This window comes from Haliotis rufescens, unplaced genomic scaffold (genome assembly GCF_023055435.1).
Source record: "Haliotis rufescens isolate VD_foot unplaced genomic scaffold, xgHalRufe1.0.p SCAF_8, whole genome shotgun sequence".
NCBI classification, from domain to species: Eukaryota; Metazoa; Mollusca; class Gastropoda; order Lepetellida; family Haliotidae; genus Haliotis; species Haliotis rufescens.
Window position 1 is genome coordinate 20,780,827 of NW_025964372.1, and position 16,529 is coordinate 20,797,355.

At 47.1% G+C, this 16,529-nt stretch overlaps 1 protein-coding gene across 1 annotated transcript in view; it reads right to left on the minus strand.

The window, feature by feature from the left end:
* Positions 1-234: 234 nt before the first annotated feature.
* The window catches only part of LOC124114166 (fatty acid-binding protein homolog 6-like), a 56,215-nt gene continuing 39,920 nt past the window's right edge, over positions 235-16,529 (minus strand). The window contains exons 2-4 of the mRNA XM_046474736.2: positions 4,099-4,277; positions 2,284-2,394; positions 235-816 (exon numbers count right to left, since the gene is read on the minus strand). Coding sequence (XP_046330692.1) covers positions 766-816; positions 2,284-2,394; positions 4,099-4,277 — 341 coding nt within the window. The 3' untranslated portion in view covers positions 235-765. The remainder of the gene's footprint in view (positions 817-2,283; positions 2,395-4,098; positions 4,278-16,529) is intronic.

The window sequence follows — 16,529 nt, forward strand, 5'->3', positions numbered from 1 at the left end:
GTTGGGCGCCAATGTTGCGGCCATAAAATGTCCGAGTCCCGTGATGGGATTCGAACCACGGACCTTCTGATCCGAGTTCGGACGCCTTGTCCACATGACCAAAGAGGTTAACCCCGTCAGCAATATGACAAGGTAAGGATGTCATCTGTGGGATGACTCCACGCCCTGCTACAGTATTTTCAAGTATGATTTGGGATTTATTTCAGTGAAAATCAAGAAAGAGACACAACAAGGTTGACGAGTAAAGACCGACGAGTTTATTAGCATTTTACTTGGAACAGGTGCTTGACATAAGTTCCATGTCCACGTTACCATGGCAACAAAGGGGTCCGCCATAGCCCACGCACACGATAAGACAGAACGCTGTAGCGTAAACAAAACAACATCAACAACAACGACAACGACGATGATGACGAGGACGACACAGACTGCGCTGTGCGGACGTCGACACCAGGATGAAGAAGCATTCATCCCCATGTCCAATGACGGGCCGGTCGTGTACACCTGCTAAGTGGGTTCTCTCCCTCAGATCGTTTCACCGCTAGGGATCGTCACTTCCTGTAAAGGGAGACAATCCACGTAGACCCCGCGAAATGTCACACGGTAATGAGAAACGTTTATCCAGCAATGTTCAGCCGTCACGCGGCGCCCAGAAAGTCACTGTGTGCAAAGTATGGAACGTTCAAATCTTTTCTGCGCACTACGTCATAGATTCGTGTTTACACTGCGTCAGCATTTGTTGCAGTTGAGCACAAGTTGAGTCCATCAAACACGCACGTACGTTGACGTCATCACATTCCCCTTGTAAGTAGTCGTCTGCAAGAGAAGATAACGAGGTGATTATCAACACACGCACGCACGCACGCACGCACGCACGCACGCACGCACTCAACATGCGCTCGGTATTCATGGCATACATTTACGAAAACTACATACGGTTTCCACCGTCTTAGATCATTGATTATGATCATATGTACGCTCTTGGTTACACGTGGGCACGGGTGGCCCAGTCGTCTGAGGCGCCGCGATTCGCTGTGCAGAGTTGCGTCCCTTGGGCCAGAAGCTTATGATTGTGGGTTCGAATCACGGTTAGCCCCAATTATGAATCTAGGTGTGACAGCACCATACCCGTGCTCGTGGGCTTCATCGAAGTGGTAAAGGTCCGAGACCTGCATCACTTCGGGCTTTTCTCCCACATTGAGCTGACATGCCGTGATATAACTGGAATACTGTTAGAGGCGGCGTTAAACCCATCTCACTCACTCACTCTAGGTGGCACAGTCGATCAAGTCGCCGAAATTCGCTCTGCAGGGTTGCGTCCCTTGGGCACGCCTGAAACCTAGGTTTCTAGATTTGTCAGCACCATAGCTTTGCTCGTGGGTTTCACCAAAGTGGTTAACACCTAAGAAGGCCTACATCACTTCGGGTTTTCCTCCCACATTAAGCTGTCACGCCGTGATATAACTGGAATAGTTTTCAAAGCGGCGTTTAACCCAACTCACTAACTAAAGATGATCTGATTCTTCTTTCTTGGTTAGAAATTGAGATGCAAGTTCATTTGCTAGTAGTCCAGAACAGACTCAATGAGCCTTCAGGTTTCACAACGGAGGTAAAAATTAGTTTTCTAAGCCATTGAATTGACCAGCTGATTTGGTTTTCTACAGCCTCTTGAGACATTTGAGAATGTTGATGCGGAGTTACGTATTCTAACACTACTACCTTATTCATCGTCTTGTCCAATGAGGTCAAACTTGGGTTTTCCCTAGTAAAATGACACAGGGTTACTATTTTCAGCATTTGATAATCGCAATGCATTCCAAATCAAAGTACCTGTAAATGCCAAAAAATGTAATAAATTCTATAAGTTTAAAAAAAAGAAGAAAAAAAAAAAGAAAAAAGAAAAGAAAAAGATGATCTGCTGGGATGGGTCTTTTGTTGATGACACTAACATCTAACTTTAACCTCAAGTACAACTGAGTTTAGTTTAACTCTGCTTTGAACAGTAATTCAGTATTTTCCCGGCATGTCAACTTCGTATTGAGGGCAAACCGGAAGTGATGCAGGTCTTAGACGTTTATCATTTACCATTCTAGGCTCTTACAAAGCTAGAAACATAATCAGGACGAACCGAAATTCGAACCAATGATCATAGGTTTCTGGAACGCCTAATTGATGACTCTACCACAGCGAAATGCGGCGCCGTTGTCGACAGACCCCATAATAAGCAATGATCCCTAATCTTGTATATGTCCATGTGAGTACCACGTTACGAGGAGTACTTACGACAAGCATCTTCCCGGAGTCTTGTAACTGTCTCATGATCTGCATCTCGTTCTCCATCTCTGCTATCTTGTGGGTCTCCAGGAACCTCCCGTCTTGCGCATTGATCACGCTCTGAAACAAACGAGCGCCAACTTAGTACAGGGTACTTCGTTCAAATATTTTGGACAACAGTTTACCTGATATTAAAGTTATGTACCCGTGCTCGTGAGTTTCACCAACGAGGTAAACGTCTAAGACCTGTATCACTTCAGCCTTTCCTCCCATACCAAGCTGACCAAGCTAAGAACGACCCTACGGCGCTAACACTACCAATATATCATATTGTCTGCAAACAATGACAGAGTAATGGCCACGAGTGGCATTTTCAATATGGCTGCCGAGACGGACATGTTGTTTTGCGAGACTATGCTGCCAACTGACGACCGGTCATGGCTTCATTTCTCATCCTCTTTCGTTCTAGGTGAGCTAAAAATCTCTACTATTATTTTAAAGGTCAGTTGCGATGTCTTTGAAACCTCTATAAAGATTACGATTTTGGTAGAGAACTTTGTACAATGCAACAGCCGTATCGTATCTGTGCTGAGCCTACCCTCCCTATGTACAGTATGCCACAAGACAGCCAGAGCGCTTCCAGATCGGTCTATTAACAAGCTGGCATCTGCCCATCCACGGTTTTTCGAGCCCCTATTTAAAACTGTAAAGTTAAGAGTTAGACACCCCACCCAGGTCGCTGGCTAATTACCACAGATTCAAGGTGAGCATTTGTGCTTAGATTGTAACCGAGGCGATCCCGTCTCAATTACTTCAAGCTTTCATTTTCAAAAGCAGAAAAAGTAAGTTTCAGTAAAACTTGAAATATGGCAGCGTGTGTGTCCTGTGCCTCCCGCTCACGAACCTGTGAAAACACTGCATGTACATTTAAATGCATGCTTTAAAACTTCACATAGATCATTAAATATACCTATCTATATAATAACGTCATTATACAACCACACATAAATTATGATATGTAGATCTAAGCCTAGAAAGCACCATCTAGCTCTATGTCGCAATCCCGTAACATTTCTGTGTCAAGTGAGTGAGTGAGAGTGAGTTTAACGCCACTTTAGGTAGTATTTCAGTAAGATGGCGTGTCAGCAAATGCGGGAGGAAAGTCAGATGTGATGACTAGTCAGGGCGTTTGCAAAATTTAAGATTAGGTCATGTATTTTTATGCTCAGAAATCGTTGGCAATGTCGGAATAACGTCCCGTCCGTCCAAGCCGGATCGCGTTATAAATTCTACACCTGATCAGTATGCTAGTATGCACAGCGTGTTCTCGAGTTTTAGACACATGCATACACTTCCTTCACTGGGATGGGGATGAGGCAAAGGTTTAGGGCTTCGTTGTGTCATTTATATACTTCCCGTAACGTCAATAGGGGCGGTCGGGTAGCCTAGTGGTTTAAGCGTTCGCTTGTCACGCTGAAGACCCGGGTTCGATTCCCGACATGGGTACAATGTGTGAAGCCCATTTCTGGTGTCCTCCGCCGTGATATTGCTGGAATATTGCTAAAAGCGGCGTAGAACCATACTCACTCACTCACTCATAACGTCAATATCACGTTATATATTTCTATATCTAGATCACGCCAGCATATCTATACCGGGCATTGCAGCAGATAATTATTTCGGTGCCAAGAAAACGCCATTCAGCTTTAAACTGAGATGAGGTCATACCTCTATTTCAACATGACGTCACGGACGTCGATTTAAAGATAACGTCGTATACTCCTACTCCAAGATGACGTCATCTGTTATAAAGCACGTATCTACCTTCATGGGCGTTCCGTCAAGGTTGGCGGATTCGTAAGGTTCCCCCATCTTGAACCTAAACTGTCGCCCATTGGGGACGTCTGCCACGCCCACGTCGATGATCCAAACGTCCCCGTCTTTGTTGTAGGAGATGACGGTTTTCGAACTCTTGTAGAACGCCGTCTTGTCACTGGTAAGACCTTGAAGAAAATACAACACAATGTTCAGCTACATATTGTCATCAACACAACACAACACAATGTTCAGCTACATATTTTCGTCAGCACAACACAACACTATGTTCACGAGGAGACGCACCAGCCCAAAGTGATTCCGATCGCATGGTCATGGTGCTGCATACCAAGGATCATAATAAGACAAGATTAAGGACCTGTTCTGTACCGGAACCCCCATGGAGAGACACGTCTAGGACACTTGGGATCTGTTCTGTACGGAACCCCCATGGAGAGACAAGTCTAGCACCCTGGGGACCTGTTCTGTATTGGAGCCCCTATGGACAGACACGTCTAGGACTGTGGGGACCTAATTCTGTACCGGATTCTACATGGAGAGACACGTCTAGGGCCCTGGGGACCTATTCTGTACTGGAACCCCCATGGACAGACACGTCTAAGACACTGGGGACATTTTCTGTACCAGAATCTACATGCAGAGACAAGTCTAGGACCCTGGGGATCTGTTCTGTCCTGGAACCCCCATGGACAGACACGTCTAAGTCACTGCGGACCTCTTCTGTACCGGAACCCCTATAGAGAGACAAGTCTAGGGCACCGGGGGCCTGTTCGGTCCTGGAACCCCCATGGACAGACACGTCTGAGACACTGGGGACATTTTCTGTACCAGAATCTACATGGAGAGACAAGTCTAGGACCCTGGGGATCTGTTCTCTCCTGGAACCCCCATGGACAGACACGTCTAAGTCACTGCGGACCTCTTCTGTACCGGAACCCCTATGGAGAGACAAGTCTAGGGCACCGGGGGCCTGTTCGGTCCTGGAACCCCCATGGACAGACACGTCTGAGACACTGGGGACATTTTCTGTACCAGAATCTACATGGAGAGACAAGTCTAGGACGCTGGGGACCTTTTTCTGTACCAGAATCTACATGGAGAGACAAGTCTAGGACCCTGGGGGCCTGTTCTGTCCTGGAACCCCCATTGAGAGACAAGTCTAGGACCCTGGGGGCCTGTTCTGTACCAGAATCTACATTGAGAGACAAGTCTAGGACCCTTGGGATCTGTTCTGTCCTGGAACCCCAATGGAGAGACAAGTCTAGGACCCTGGGGACCTGTTCTGTCCTGGAACCCCCATGGAGAGACAAGTCTAGGACCCTGGGGACCTGTTCTGTCCTGGAACCCCCATGGAGAGACAAGTCTAGCACCCTGGGGACCTGTTCTGTACCAGAATCTACATTGAGAGACAAGTCTAGGACCCTTGGGATCTGTTCTGTCCTGGAACCCCAATGGAGAGACAAGTCTAGGACACCGGGGACCTATTCTGTCACAAATACCCTAGGATAATCGCAGCTAGCTTCAGAATCACCTGTAACAAGACAGAACTTGTCTATCAGAAATTGCCAAGAATGCGTCTGCCCGCAGTGCTACTTATGGATAAGTTCCATGTCGGGAGTCACCTTCTGTCCGAGCTATAGGCGGCAACCAGAGAGTATTATGTCATTTCCACTAAATGCCAGCGCTAGTATACACGTTCCCCTACATACTCCACTAATAGCTGACGACACAGAACAGATTATTACTGGGTAAATATATCCACAGTTGGTAATCTTAGCCGAATGACATTTCCAGGTTCGGCCAGCAAAGTATTACATAGAGCACTGACCTTTCTGATAGAAAGTGCCAGACACTCATTCAGTATGTCAAGAGATGGTTTGAAGCTGTTTATTGTGATCGATAACTCTTTATATTCATGGAGTAAAGTCTTGCTCAACGTCATGAAGTACAGACGCCTCCCAGAGAAAAACGAGGCTTAACTTGCTGTCTTCTTCAGGGCGTTGTTGCGTTGCTGTCAAATACTTGTGATGGGCAATCAGTAAATGTTATGTACATGAATATTTAACAAAAAATATTTCTACATAGATAAGGCCAGTTAATTTATTTTGTTTCTTATCACCGACTGGTCCTAAAAATCGACCCAACACCAAAGTTTAAAAAAAATGTTCCCATGTTAAATTCGGTTCACGTTCCGAAACATTTTTTCATTCTGAAGTTGTACTTTTTAATGTAACCTGACCCGACGTCCTATCATTCCGCGGGTGATTTTGCAAACCAGGGAAGGCTATGAGGACTTGGGAAAAGAACAATTGTGAATTTAAGTTGGAACAGAAAAAAACATCGATTTGTTAAAATGATGAAAAACAAGAAGTATTTGTGTGGTCTGTTGTTGTAGTGGTAGTGAGAGAGTACGGTCACGTTGTCAGTAGCACAAACACACAAAGGGACAGGGAGAAGTGATGGATCCATATCGAGACTTCATGATTGAGACCTGCATGATATTTCGTCTAACAGTTAATTTTCACACAAACAACTCGCGTAGGGTGTCAGATATACATGTGTAAAATAATCGAACAAGTTAAGTTTGTTCTGGCTGTAAGTAAAGGAGTTATGATCAATTACGGAACTGGTCACGTTACTGCATGTCACGTTGACACACGCGCACCTGGCACGCAGCGCACGCTCCATTCCGCGGATGATAGTGTCGTGTTCCCGCGCCTGGCATAGCTGCTGCTTCTCACAGAGTAGAAGCCACAGCGGACCGCCCCTCACCACTGAACGAGGGCCCCGGGTTGCGAACATCCCGTGGGGTCGTGTTGCGAGGGTGGGCGGGGTGTCCTTTAAAGTTTAACGCCACATCGCTAGAAAAGAATTTAAACTTTGATAAAATAATTGGGATAACTGCTTATCTTGTCTCCGCAGAAATGTTGGAAATGTTAAGAGATGTACGCGCTGGCAGTCGCCTCTTGCCAAACCGTGCCTGGAATTCTTGGCTCCCTCTGGGGGACGGGCTCGAGACTGGGGAGATGCCAGTTTGAAGAGGGGGTGGTCTCGTGGGGATCTCGGGACCCCGGTGGGGGCCGGCGATCGAGAGTAGGGGAGGGTAGGGGCTGCGATGCGTGGATTTTCATGTTAGGATGCGTGGTGATGTGTTTGGTTAGGTTGTAGCTTGGTGGGTGGTGTGGTGCGGAGCAGTGCGGCGCGGTGCGGCGCGGTGCGGGTATGTGTGAATTGTGAACGTGTGCGGCGCGGCACGTGGAGATTTGCGGTGTTGGATGTGTGAATTGTGAAGGTGTGGTGCGGCGCGGCAGGTGGAGATGTGCGGTGTTGGATGTGTGAATTGTGAACGTGTGCGGCGCGGTGTTTGATGTGTGAATTGTGTAGGTGTGGTGCGGCGCGGCGCGGTGCGGGTATGTGTGAATTGTGAACGTGTACGGCGCGGCAGGTGGAGATTTGCGGTGTTGGATGTGTGAATTGTGAAGGTGTGGTGCGACGCGGCAGGTGGAGATTTGCTGTGTTGGATGTGTGAATTGTGAAGGTGTGGTGCGGCGCGGTGCGGGTATGTGTGAATTGTGAAGGTGTGGTGCGGCGCGGTGCGGGTATGTGTGAATTGTGAAGGTGTGGTGCGGCGCGGTGCGGGTATGTGTGAATTGTGAAGGTGTGGTGCGGCGCGGTGCGGGTATGTGTGAATTGTGAAGGTGTGGTGCGGCGCGGTGCGGGTATGTGTGAATTGTGAAGGTGTGGTGCGGCGCGGTGCGGGTATGTGTGAATTGTGAAGGTGTGGTGCGGCGCGGTGCGGGTATGTGTAAATTGTGAACGTGTGCGGCGCGGCAGGTGGAGATGTGCGGTGTTGGATGTGTGAATTGTGAAGGTGTGCGGCGCGGTGCGGGTATGTGTGAATTGTGAAGGTGTGGTGCGGCGCGGTGCGGGTATGTGTGAATTGTGAACATGTGCGGCGCGGCAGGTGGAGATGTGCGGAGTTGGATGTGTGAATTGTGAAGGTGTGGTGAGTCGCGATGCGGTATGTGCGATATGGTGCAGTCCGGTGTGTTGTGTAAGATGGGTACGTGCGGTGCGGTGCGGTGCGGTGCGGTGCGGTGCGGTGCGGTGCGGTGCGGTGCGGTGCGTGGTGTTTTATAAGAAGCGGTATGTATACAATGCGGTGCCGTGCGGTTTGTGTTGTTGTTTAAGATGGGGTACGTGCGAAGCGGTGCAGTGCGGTGTGTGGTGTTGTGTTGTGTAAAACGTGGTGCGTGCCATGCGGTGCGGTGCGGTGCGGTGCGGTGCGGTGCGGTGCGGTGCGGTGCGGTGCGGTGCGGTGTGTGTTGTAAGATGAAGAATGCCGCGCGGTGCGGTGCGGTGCGGTGCGGTGCGGTGCGGTGCGGTGCGGTGCGGTGTGTGTTGTAAGAAGCGGTATGCCGCGCGGTGCTTTGCTGTGCGGTGCGGTGCGGTGCAGTGTGGTGTGGTGTGTGTTGTAAGATGCGGTATGCCGCGCGGTGCGGTGCGGTGCGGTGCGGTGCGGTGCGGTGCGGTGCGGTGCGGTGCGGTGCGTGTTGTAAGATGCGGTATGCCGCGCGGTGCGGTGCGGTGCGGTGCGGTGCGGTGCGGTGCGGTGCAATTTGTAAGATGCGGTATGCCGCGCGGTGCGGTGCGGCGTATGATGTGTGTTGATGTGCGAGTGGAATGACCCTGCGTTGTGTTGTCGGTTAAGATGAGAGGTCGGCGGAACCAGAAACGGAGATGAGCTATTGGAATGTACTTCAGTTGTACAACAACACAGACAGCAGGACCCCGAACTGCCGATACACGTGGAACAGTAACAGATCGTCGTGCAGTGGGGGAGATGCACATCTTGCAGTGCACATCTCACGTCGCTGGTGAAGTCGGATACGGCCTTCCACGACTGCTTTGTAAATATAATTTCTTTCCTTGTACTGATACTTTTTGTAAATCTGGTAAACCGTCACTTAAACGGCAAAGATTAAGTTGTTTGGAATTGCCCTATCTTGTTATCTTCTCTGTAAACTGTGGAAGAAGGCCCTCTCCTGTTGAGTTAATGCGTCTTGCTCTGTGTGGCCGGCGAATTCCTCATCTGTTATGACGTCAGGTTCTATCGCCATGATCAGCGGTTCAACGCGTCATCTTTCCAACAGCCATAAAAATGGTGAATTGTAAAATGTTATCAGTAGAAAGGATATGTCTCTGTGGCAATGAGGTTTTGTTTTTTTACCAGCAAAATAGCACAATATGAAAGAAGGTGCATGCCACGTGCACTCCAGCGAGCTGGTCCGCACCATTTCCGCGAGCATTGTATATCTGAAGGGACCGACCAGTCGATATTCTGAGGGAGAGTTTGAGAATGTATTGAAAATTTTATATCGTTAAGAAAATCCTAATTTTGCCTCAGTCAATACAAAAAATAAATTGTTCATTGGATGTCCTGATTGTCCCAAACGGTGGAGGGCAACATTCGGTTTACATTGTTAACGACACGCCAGTTCAGGGGAAAACATCCTAAACGTAAAGCGTACAACATACATAGTTAAGCGGACAATTAACATGCAACTCACAGTGTACAATGTACAGCGGACAATTAACACGCAACCCACAGCGTACAATGTACAGACAGCAGCGGACAATTAACAGGCAACCCACGGCGTACAACATACAGACTGCAGCGGACAGTTAACACGCAACCTGCAGCTTACAACATACAGACTGCAGCGGACAGTTAACACGCAACCTACAGCGTACAATGTACAGCGTACAGCGGACAATTAACACGCAACCTACAGCGTACAATGTACAGCGTACAGCGGACAACGACACTGGACTTATTGGCTGTCTGAATTGTCCTAATTTTTCTCACAGTCCCAACACCATATTATTTTCCCATCGCCCAGCCCTTACTGTAATGGTAAATGTACATTTTCTACATTTTCAGGCCTCCTATCTCACTGGGGCTCCTTTTCAATTTATGTTGCTTGTTTCTATCAAAATTACATATTTTCAGAAACTAAGCGTAAGTCTAGGATTCTCCTCACAGTGATTGAGAAGCATGTCCACGGGCTAACGTCTCGTGTGGTGTAAGATTAGACCAGCAATCAATAAAAAATATTGAATCAAAATAAATTATCTAACTCTAAATCCCCACACGTGGTAGCGTGCTTCCCATATCCCCGCCAGGTACCCTCAGTATGTTTATAGGACATTTGGTACGGTAACTCGGACAAATGACGCAGCACGGAGTTCATTACGCCCCGAGAGCGTCTCAATAACTGTCATCTTCGCAGTGATGTGCAGCATAACGCCATTCATAAACAATGCGACTAAGATGGGAGCTCTCACCACGATGTGTGTGTCGTCTGGCTTCCGCGCGGGCGTGTTTGTTCATGTCGTCCAGCCAGTTCGCGTGTGTTGTCTTTCCCGTGCGTGCGCGCGTTTCGTCTGTGTGTGTGTGTGTGTGTGTGTGTGTGTGTGTGTGTGTGTGTGTGGTCTGGCCTGTGTGAGCGCGTGTGTGTGGTCTGGCCTGTGTGAGCGCGTGTATGTGTGTCTCGTCTGGCCTGTGTGAGCGCGTGTGTGTGGTCTGGCCTCTGTGAGCTTGTGTGTGTGTGGTCTGGCCTGTGTGAGCTTGTGTGTGTGTGTGGTCTGGCCTGTGTGAGCTTGTGTGTGTCGTCTGGCCTGTGTGAGCGCGTGTTTGTCGTCTGGCCTGTGTCAGCGTGTGTATGTGTGTGTCGTCTGGCCTCTGTGAGCGTGTGTGTGCTCATGTGCGTCGTCCGGCCTGTGTTGACGTATGCGTGTGATCTGGCCCGAATGCGCATGCGTCGCCTGCATTTGTGTTTTATTGTTATGTTGACTTTTTTCAGGAGATAATATTAGTCTGAATACAAGCATATATGTAAAGTGTGTACAATCCTCTCATCACGTGTATATCATGTGTGTCGTCTGCTCACAGTGTATATCATGTGTGTCGTCTGCTGACAGCGTGTATATCATGTGTGTCGTCTGCTCACATTGTATATCATGTGTGTCGTCTGCTGACAGCGTGTATATCATGTGTGTCGTCTGCTCACAGAGTGTATATCATGTGTGTCGTCTGCTGACAGCGTGCATATCACGTGTGTCGTCTGCTGACAGCGTGTATATCACGTGTGTTGTCTGCTCACAGAGTGTATATCACGTGTGTCGTCTGCTGACAGCGTGTATATCACGTGTGTCGTCTGCTGACAGCGTGTATATCACGTGTGTTGTCTGCTGACAGCGTGTATATCACGTGTGTTGTCTGCTCACAGAGTGTATATCATGTGTGTCGTCTGCTGACAGCGTGTATATCACGTGTTGTCTGCTCACAGAGTGTATATCATGTGTGTCGTCTGCTGACAGCGTGTATATCACGTGTTGTCTGCTCACAGAGTGTATATCATGTGTTTCGTCTGCACACAGCGTGTATATCATGTGTGTCGTCTGCTCACACCGCTTATAGCAAGTGTGTCGTCTGAGCATATCGTCTGTACCATGTGTGTATCTGCTCATACCATGTATATCACGTTTGTCGTCTGCTCACAGCATGAATATCACCTATTGTTGGTGCCGGCAGACGACGGGTAGAAACTACTTCAACCAACTCGGCTACCAGACCATCACATATATGGTTCCATCTTGTCCTCTGAGCCGGCGTGAAACCCTACGTTCTCACAGATACAGATGCATCAATCGCCCCATTGCCTTAAATTACCACTTGGGGGCGTTGTTGCCGAGATGTTATGGCTACATGTGCTCAGGTATTTTACATCGTGACCTGAAAGCGCCGACCCACACTGTTAGACTGAGTGACAAGGCGGCGTACGGGCGGCGCGGGGCGGGAATATCGCCTTCATTTAAAGACAGGTGCCCAGACTTAATAGACGGATGGGCTTGGATATTGAAATAGATGATAAACTGAACAGGTTGGTTCGTTGGAAACTGGATCCAAAATCGGAGAATAAATGATACACAGCTTGTTTATGTGCAGCTGTCGATAAGGTACAGCGATATCCTAGGGTATATTAGGTAAATGTATCATTAGCCGTGTGACGGCCTGGCAGGTGGTTCAGGGGCATTTTATACAATAAACAATCTAAACCGGCTCGTAGTGAAGACGTGTGTGTGTGTGCTGGGGTTAACCCCTCGCAGAAGTGTATAGTCGAGACTTGTCAGGTAAATATTGCAGGTAAGCCCTTAGACCAGCCGTGCTCCACGTGGGAGTCCGGCAATGAGACAATCGATACCTAAACTTATCGCCTAACCGGCACTTATGGTCATGGGTTCGAATCCCAGATTCACTGTGTTTATGTTTCTAGGTTTGTCAGCACCATACCCGTGCTCGTGGGGTTCACCATATTGGTAAACGTCTGAGACCTGCATCACTTCCGGCTTACCTCAAACACGCAGCTGAGTCGTCGTTATATGATACTGAAATACTTGAAACACAAAGCGGCGTTTAACGTATCTCACTCAATGTCGTCTTCATAGAGCCTGATACGCTTTGACAATAGAGCGTACGTTAGCTCCGTATATACCGAAGTAGGATGTAGCGAACTGCCGACTTGGACGATCACATAGCTCACGCCATTCGCGATCACGGTTGTAATTTGGAACATGTAAATAGTAAGCCAATACGCTGTTCACACATTTAAAATTGGACGTTAAATTATTTCACCAGCCTGCCTTTTTCGTAGCTAGCGTGAAATGCTTATTTAAAGAAACGTCAATTCTGATTTCATTTTTTTAACATTTGCAAAATTATATTATTTTTGGAAATGACACAAGGTTGACAGATCATCTCCCAGTGTCTTATATCCCTTGTCAAATACATAAAATAGTTAATGAAATTGGATTTGTGAAGTTGAAGATACTGAAGACCTGGTGATTCACTTTCAGGCTCACAACAGTGTGCCTTTATGCCCGTGTTCTGGGCCTACAACAAAATGAATTTCTCATCTTGAGCACCCTAATAGTTCGTCCGGTACTGGAGGAAGCATCTACCCGATGCCGCCCTTTTCATTCCCAAGTACCTGTGCCATGTTAGAACTGACATAAGTATTGGTTTTCGGTGGGTTTGGGGGACTATACATATACACAAGATACGCTTCTCTGTCTCGCAAAGTAAGTGCGTGATCATGCAATGTGCTACTCTCACGATGGGAGAGCTTCGTTGAATAGTCATCATCAAGACCGCCTCCGTGGTCTAATGGTAGAGCGTCCGCCCGGAGAGCCGGAGATCCGGGGTTCGATCCCCGGCCGCGTCACACCAAACGACGTTAAAAGATGGAACTTGTTGTTACCCTGTCTGGCGCTCGGCATTAAGGGGCTAAAACAAGGACTGGTCGGCTCGGAGTCAGTAAAGTGTGTCTGAGTGGGGTATTCATGTTAAACTGCGGCATGGTATCTCACTGAGCTAGCACTTTAAATCGGCAGTCCGGACTAGTACAAGCAGCAACACAAACACCACACACGTACATGCACGTCGCTATATAAGTGCAATAATCTTGGACGCGACGTTAAACCCAATTTCACCTCACCTCACCTTGGACGCGACGTTAAACCCCATTTCACCTCAACTCATTATCAAACGCCCCTTCATGTTTGAGCCTTATCCAAAGAAGATTAATATTGGCAAGAATAACTAAATGTGCTGCATGACTTTGACAACGAGTTCAATGTCTAATTTGTCGTGAACAAGCAAGGGACGTATGTCGCATTTCGATGTAAACGAACATAATTTTTACACCGATTAATACAGTATATATACTGAGCATAAACAACGAGCTATAGGAACATAAACAGTAAAATTCCGAGTTTCGAGTTATTCTCTTTCTTATCCATAATCAAATTTAGTGCAAACGTTTCCAGATCGTATTCCCAACCAAATACACTATTTCTACCGGATGTAACCCAAAAGAAATGTACCCGGATGTAACAGTAAACAAAAAGCGTGACTGGGCTCCTGTTTACCTAAACTGGTGTCAAAAGCGTTAAGCTTGCGGCCGTACCAGCAGTGTGACCAGTTTATAAGCAAGCAACTTTTTTCACGGCACATCGGATTGTGTAAAAAACTAGTAGCTCGCTATTACCATTCCACTTTAGCATATCAGTTCCACTTACACAAACACAACATGCAAAATTATAGAAATGTGTTGTTGCACGTAATACATTAACTTTATCAAAAACAAGTTAACACTTTTAGAATGTCAGTTAAAAAGGTCACGTGAGTCAGAGTGTTGAGTTTTGGCGTAACGCTACAGCGACTCAGTCGCCAATTGTAAAAATCTCGAACATAAAACAACGGCAGGCATGCAAACCGTGGCCACACCTGGATGATGCATGGATCAATGTGGAATATTTGTCATCAAGTTGCAGTTAGATATTCTATATCTGAATCCAGATTTCTGTCTTGTTCTTTTTCCACATCTGCACGTGGATGATAGACTGCTAGAATTAACGAATAAAAAGTAGTTCAGGCGAAAAACGAAAAGCCGAATTATTTATAGAAAAAGTGCAATTCCGATGAGCATAACAGAACAATTATGCCCTTTTTCGCTTTTTGTTGTTGTTTCTTGGTTTCTTTCTTATTTTAAGAAAATAATCAAGCCTGGACCAGAAAATCCAGTAATTGACATCATGGGCATAGATCTACGCAATTTAAGAGCGATGACATCAACCAAGTCAGCGAGCCTACCCCTAACCCCCATCCCGTTAGTCGTCTCATACGACAAGCATAGTCGACTATAACGCTAAGAATGGGTTCTTGAAAACCTATTCTAACCCAGATCTTTATATGTTGGAGCCTTTCCTGGAAGTGAACCGATCTGACTTCATGTCTCCCTGACACCATGACGTCATGATAACATGGTATCCTGACACACACTCCGTTGAACTTCGATGACAGCACGTGGAGCCGTACAACCAATGTAAACAAAGGATAACTACGCAAAAACGAGTAGATTTTCACGTATTCGGATACTTTCTTAATGATTCGTAACCATTCTTTGACATTTGTTTATGAAAATGTGTAGACTTGTCAAACATGAAACGGATGAAAAGCATATGCAATATCTTGAATGGACAGTGAAAGTGTCGACGGATCGTCACATGGCGCTGGCCTGTGACAGAGGTACTATGCTGGCTGCCGACCGCAAGGAAATCTGGGTAGGAGAGTGATCCTGACACTGACGTAATACAATGGCATCGTGACGTCATAACATGCCACCATAACACAATAACACCTTGACGTCTTGCCACAACCATGGAGGTTTACGTCTTTGTTGTGTCATTTATATACTTCCCGTAACGTCAATAGGGGCGGTCGGGTAGCGTAGTGGTTAAAGCGTTCGCTCCTCACGCCAAGGCTCGGGTTCGATTCCCCACACCGTTACAATGTGTGGAGCCAAATTATTGTATCGCTACACACATTTACACCATGTCGGCTCGGCGGCGATAAGCACCGTGCCCACCTCTATCACCTGCCCATCAGATACATTCCACTGAATGACGGTCTATGAATGAACGGCGGAAACATGATACACCTTTATCTCCTGGTAACACAGGCGGTGAAAAGATTTATCTCGTAAGCCAATATTCAACACTTAGAATTTACGTAAATAAAGTATTTTATGAGGAAAGCTGTCACTTTGGCAAAAAACCACGATAACCACTTTCCCTGTGAGCTCAGCACGTCGTTCTTGGTATGCGAGAACAGTGTCTTGAGATTAGAAAGTTGGCACTTCCTATAGTATCGAATGGCAAACCACTCAGTTAAACGTAAACAGTTCAATTTCGTTTTAAATCGTCAAAGACATCAAGGTGGACACGCCCCCGGGGTGACGGCAGTACGAGCCGGACAACAACACGAGGCTTGAATTATGTAAGGGGCGTAACCGCGTAAGAACTTCCGGTAGGTCGTGCCCGAGCTTGTGATGAGAGGAGAGCTGGGTAATCTGATACTCCAGTCTGTTTGCATAGTTAAACTACAACCCTGATTGTTTTGTCTGTGTTGTTCCCGCCTCGCCCATTTTACATTTAAATGATGTTTTGAAAGATCCTGATGTGCAATGGCTTTTAAAGGAACCAGACTAAACGGCGTAAGCGTCACAATGTTCAAAGTGGAGTGAATCTTGAACGAACACTAACCCTCTGAAAAAGATGCAGCGAAAAAACTATACGACCAAAGACAAATCTGACCAGTTGACAACTTTTCAGGACCAACCAAGATTTGATTACTCTACACCTGCTTTGTGTCATTCTCAGACTAATTAAGAAATGACTTCAGTATAGTTTGCATCATCTTGCCAAGGCAAGAGAGTTAACTGACTTTAAAAGTCCAGTTTCCACCCTTGCCGAACTAGGCTCGAATTCCTGGGCTCGATCGTAGCGCCAGTGGC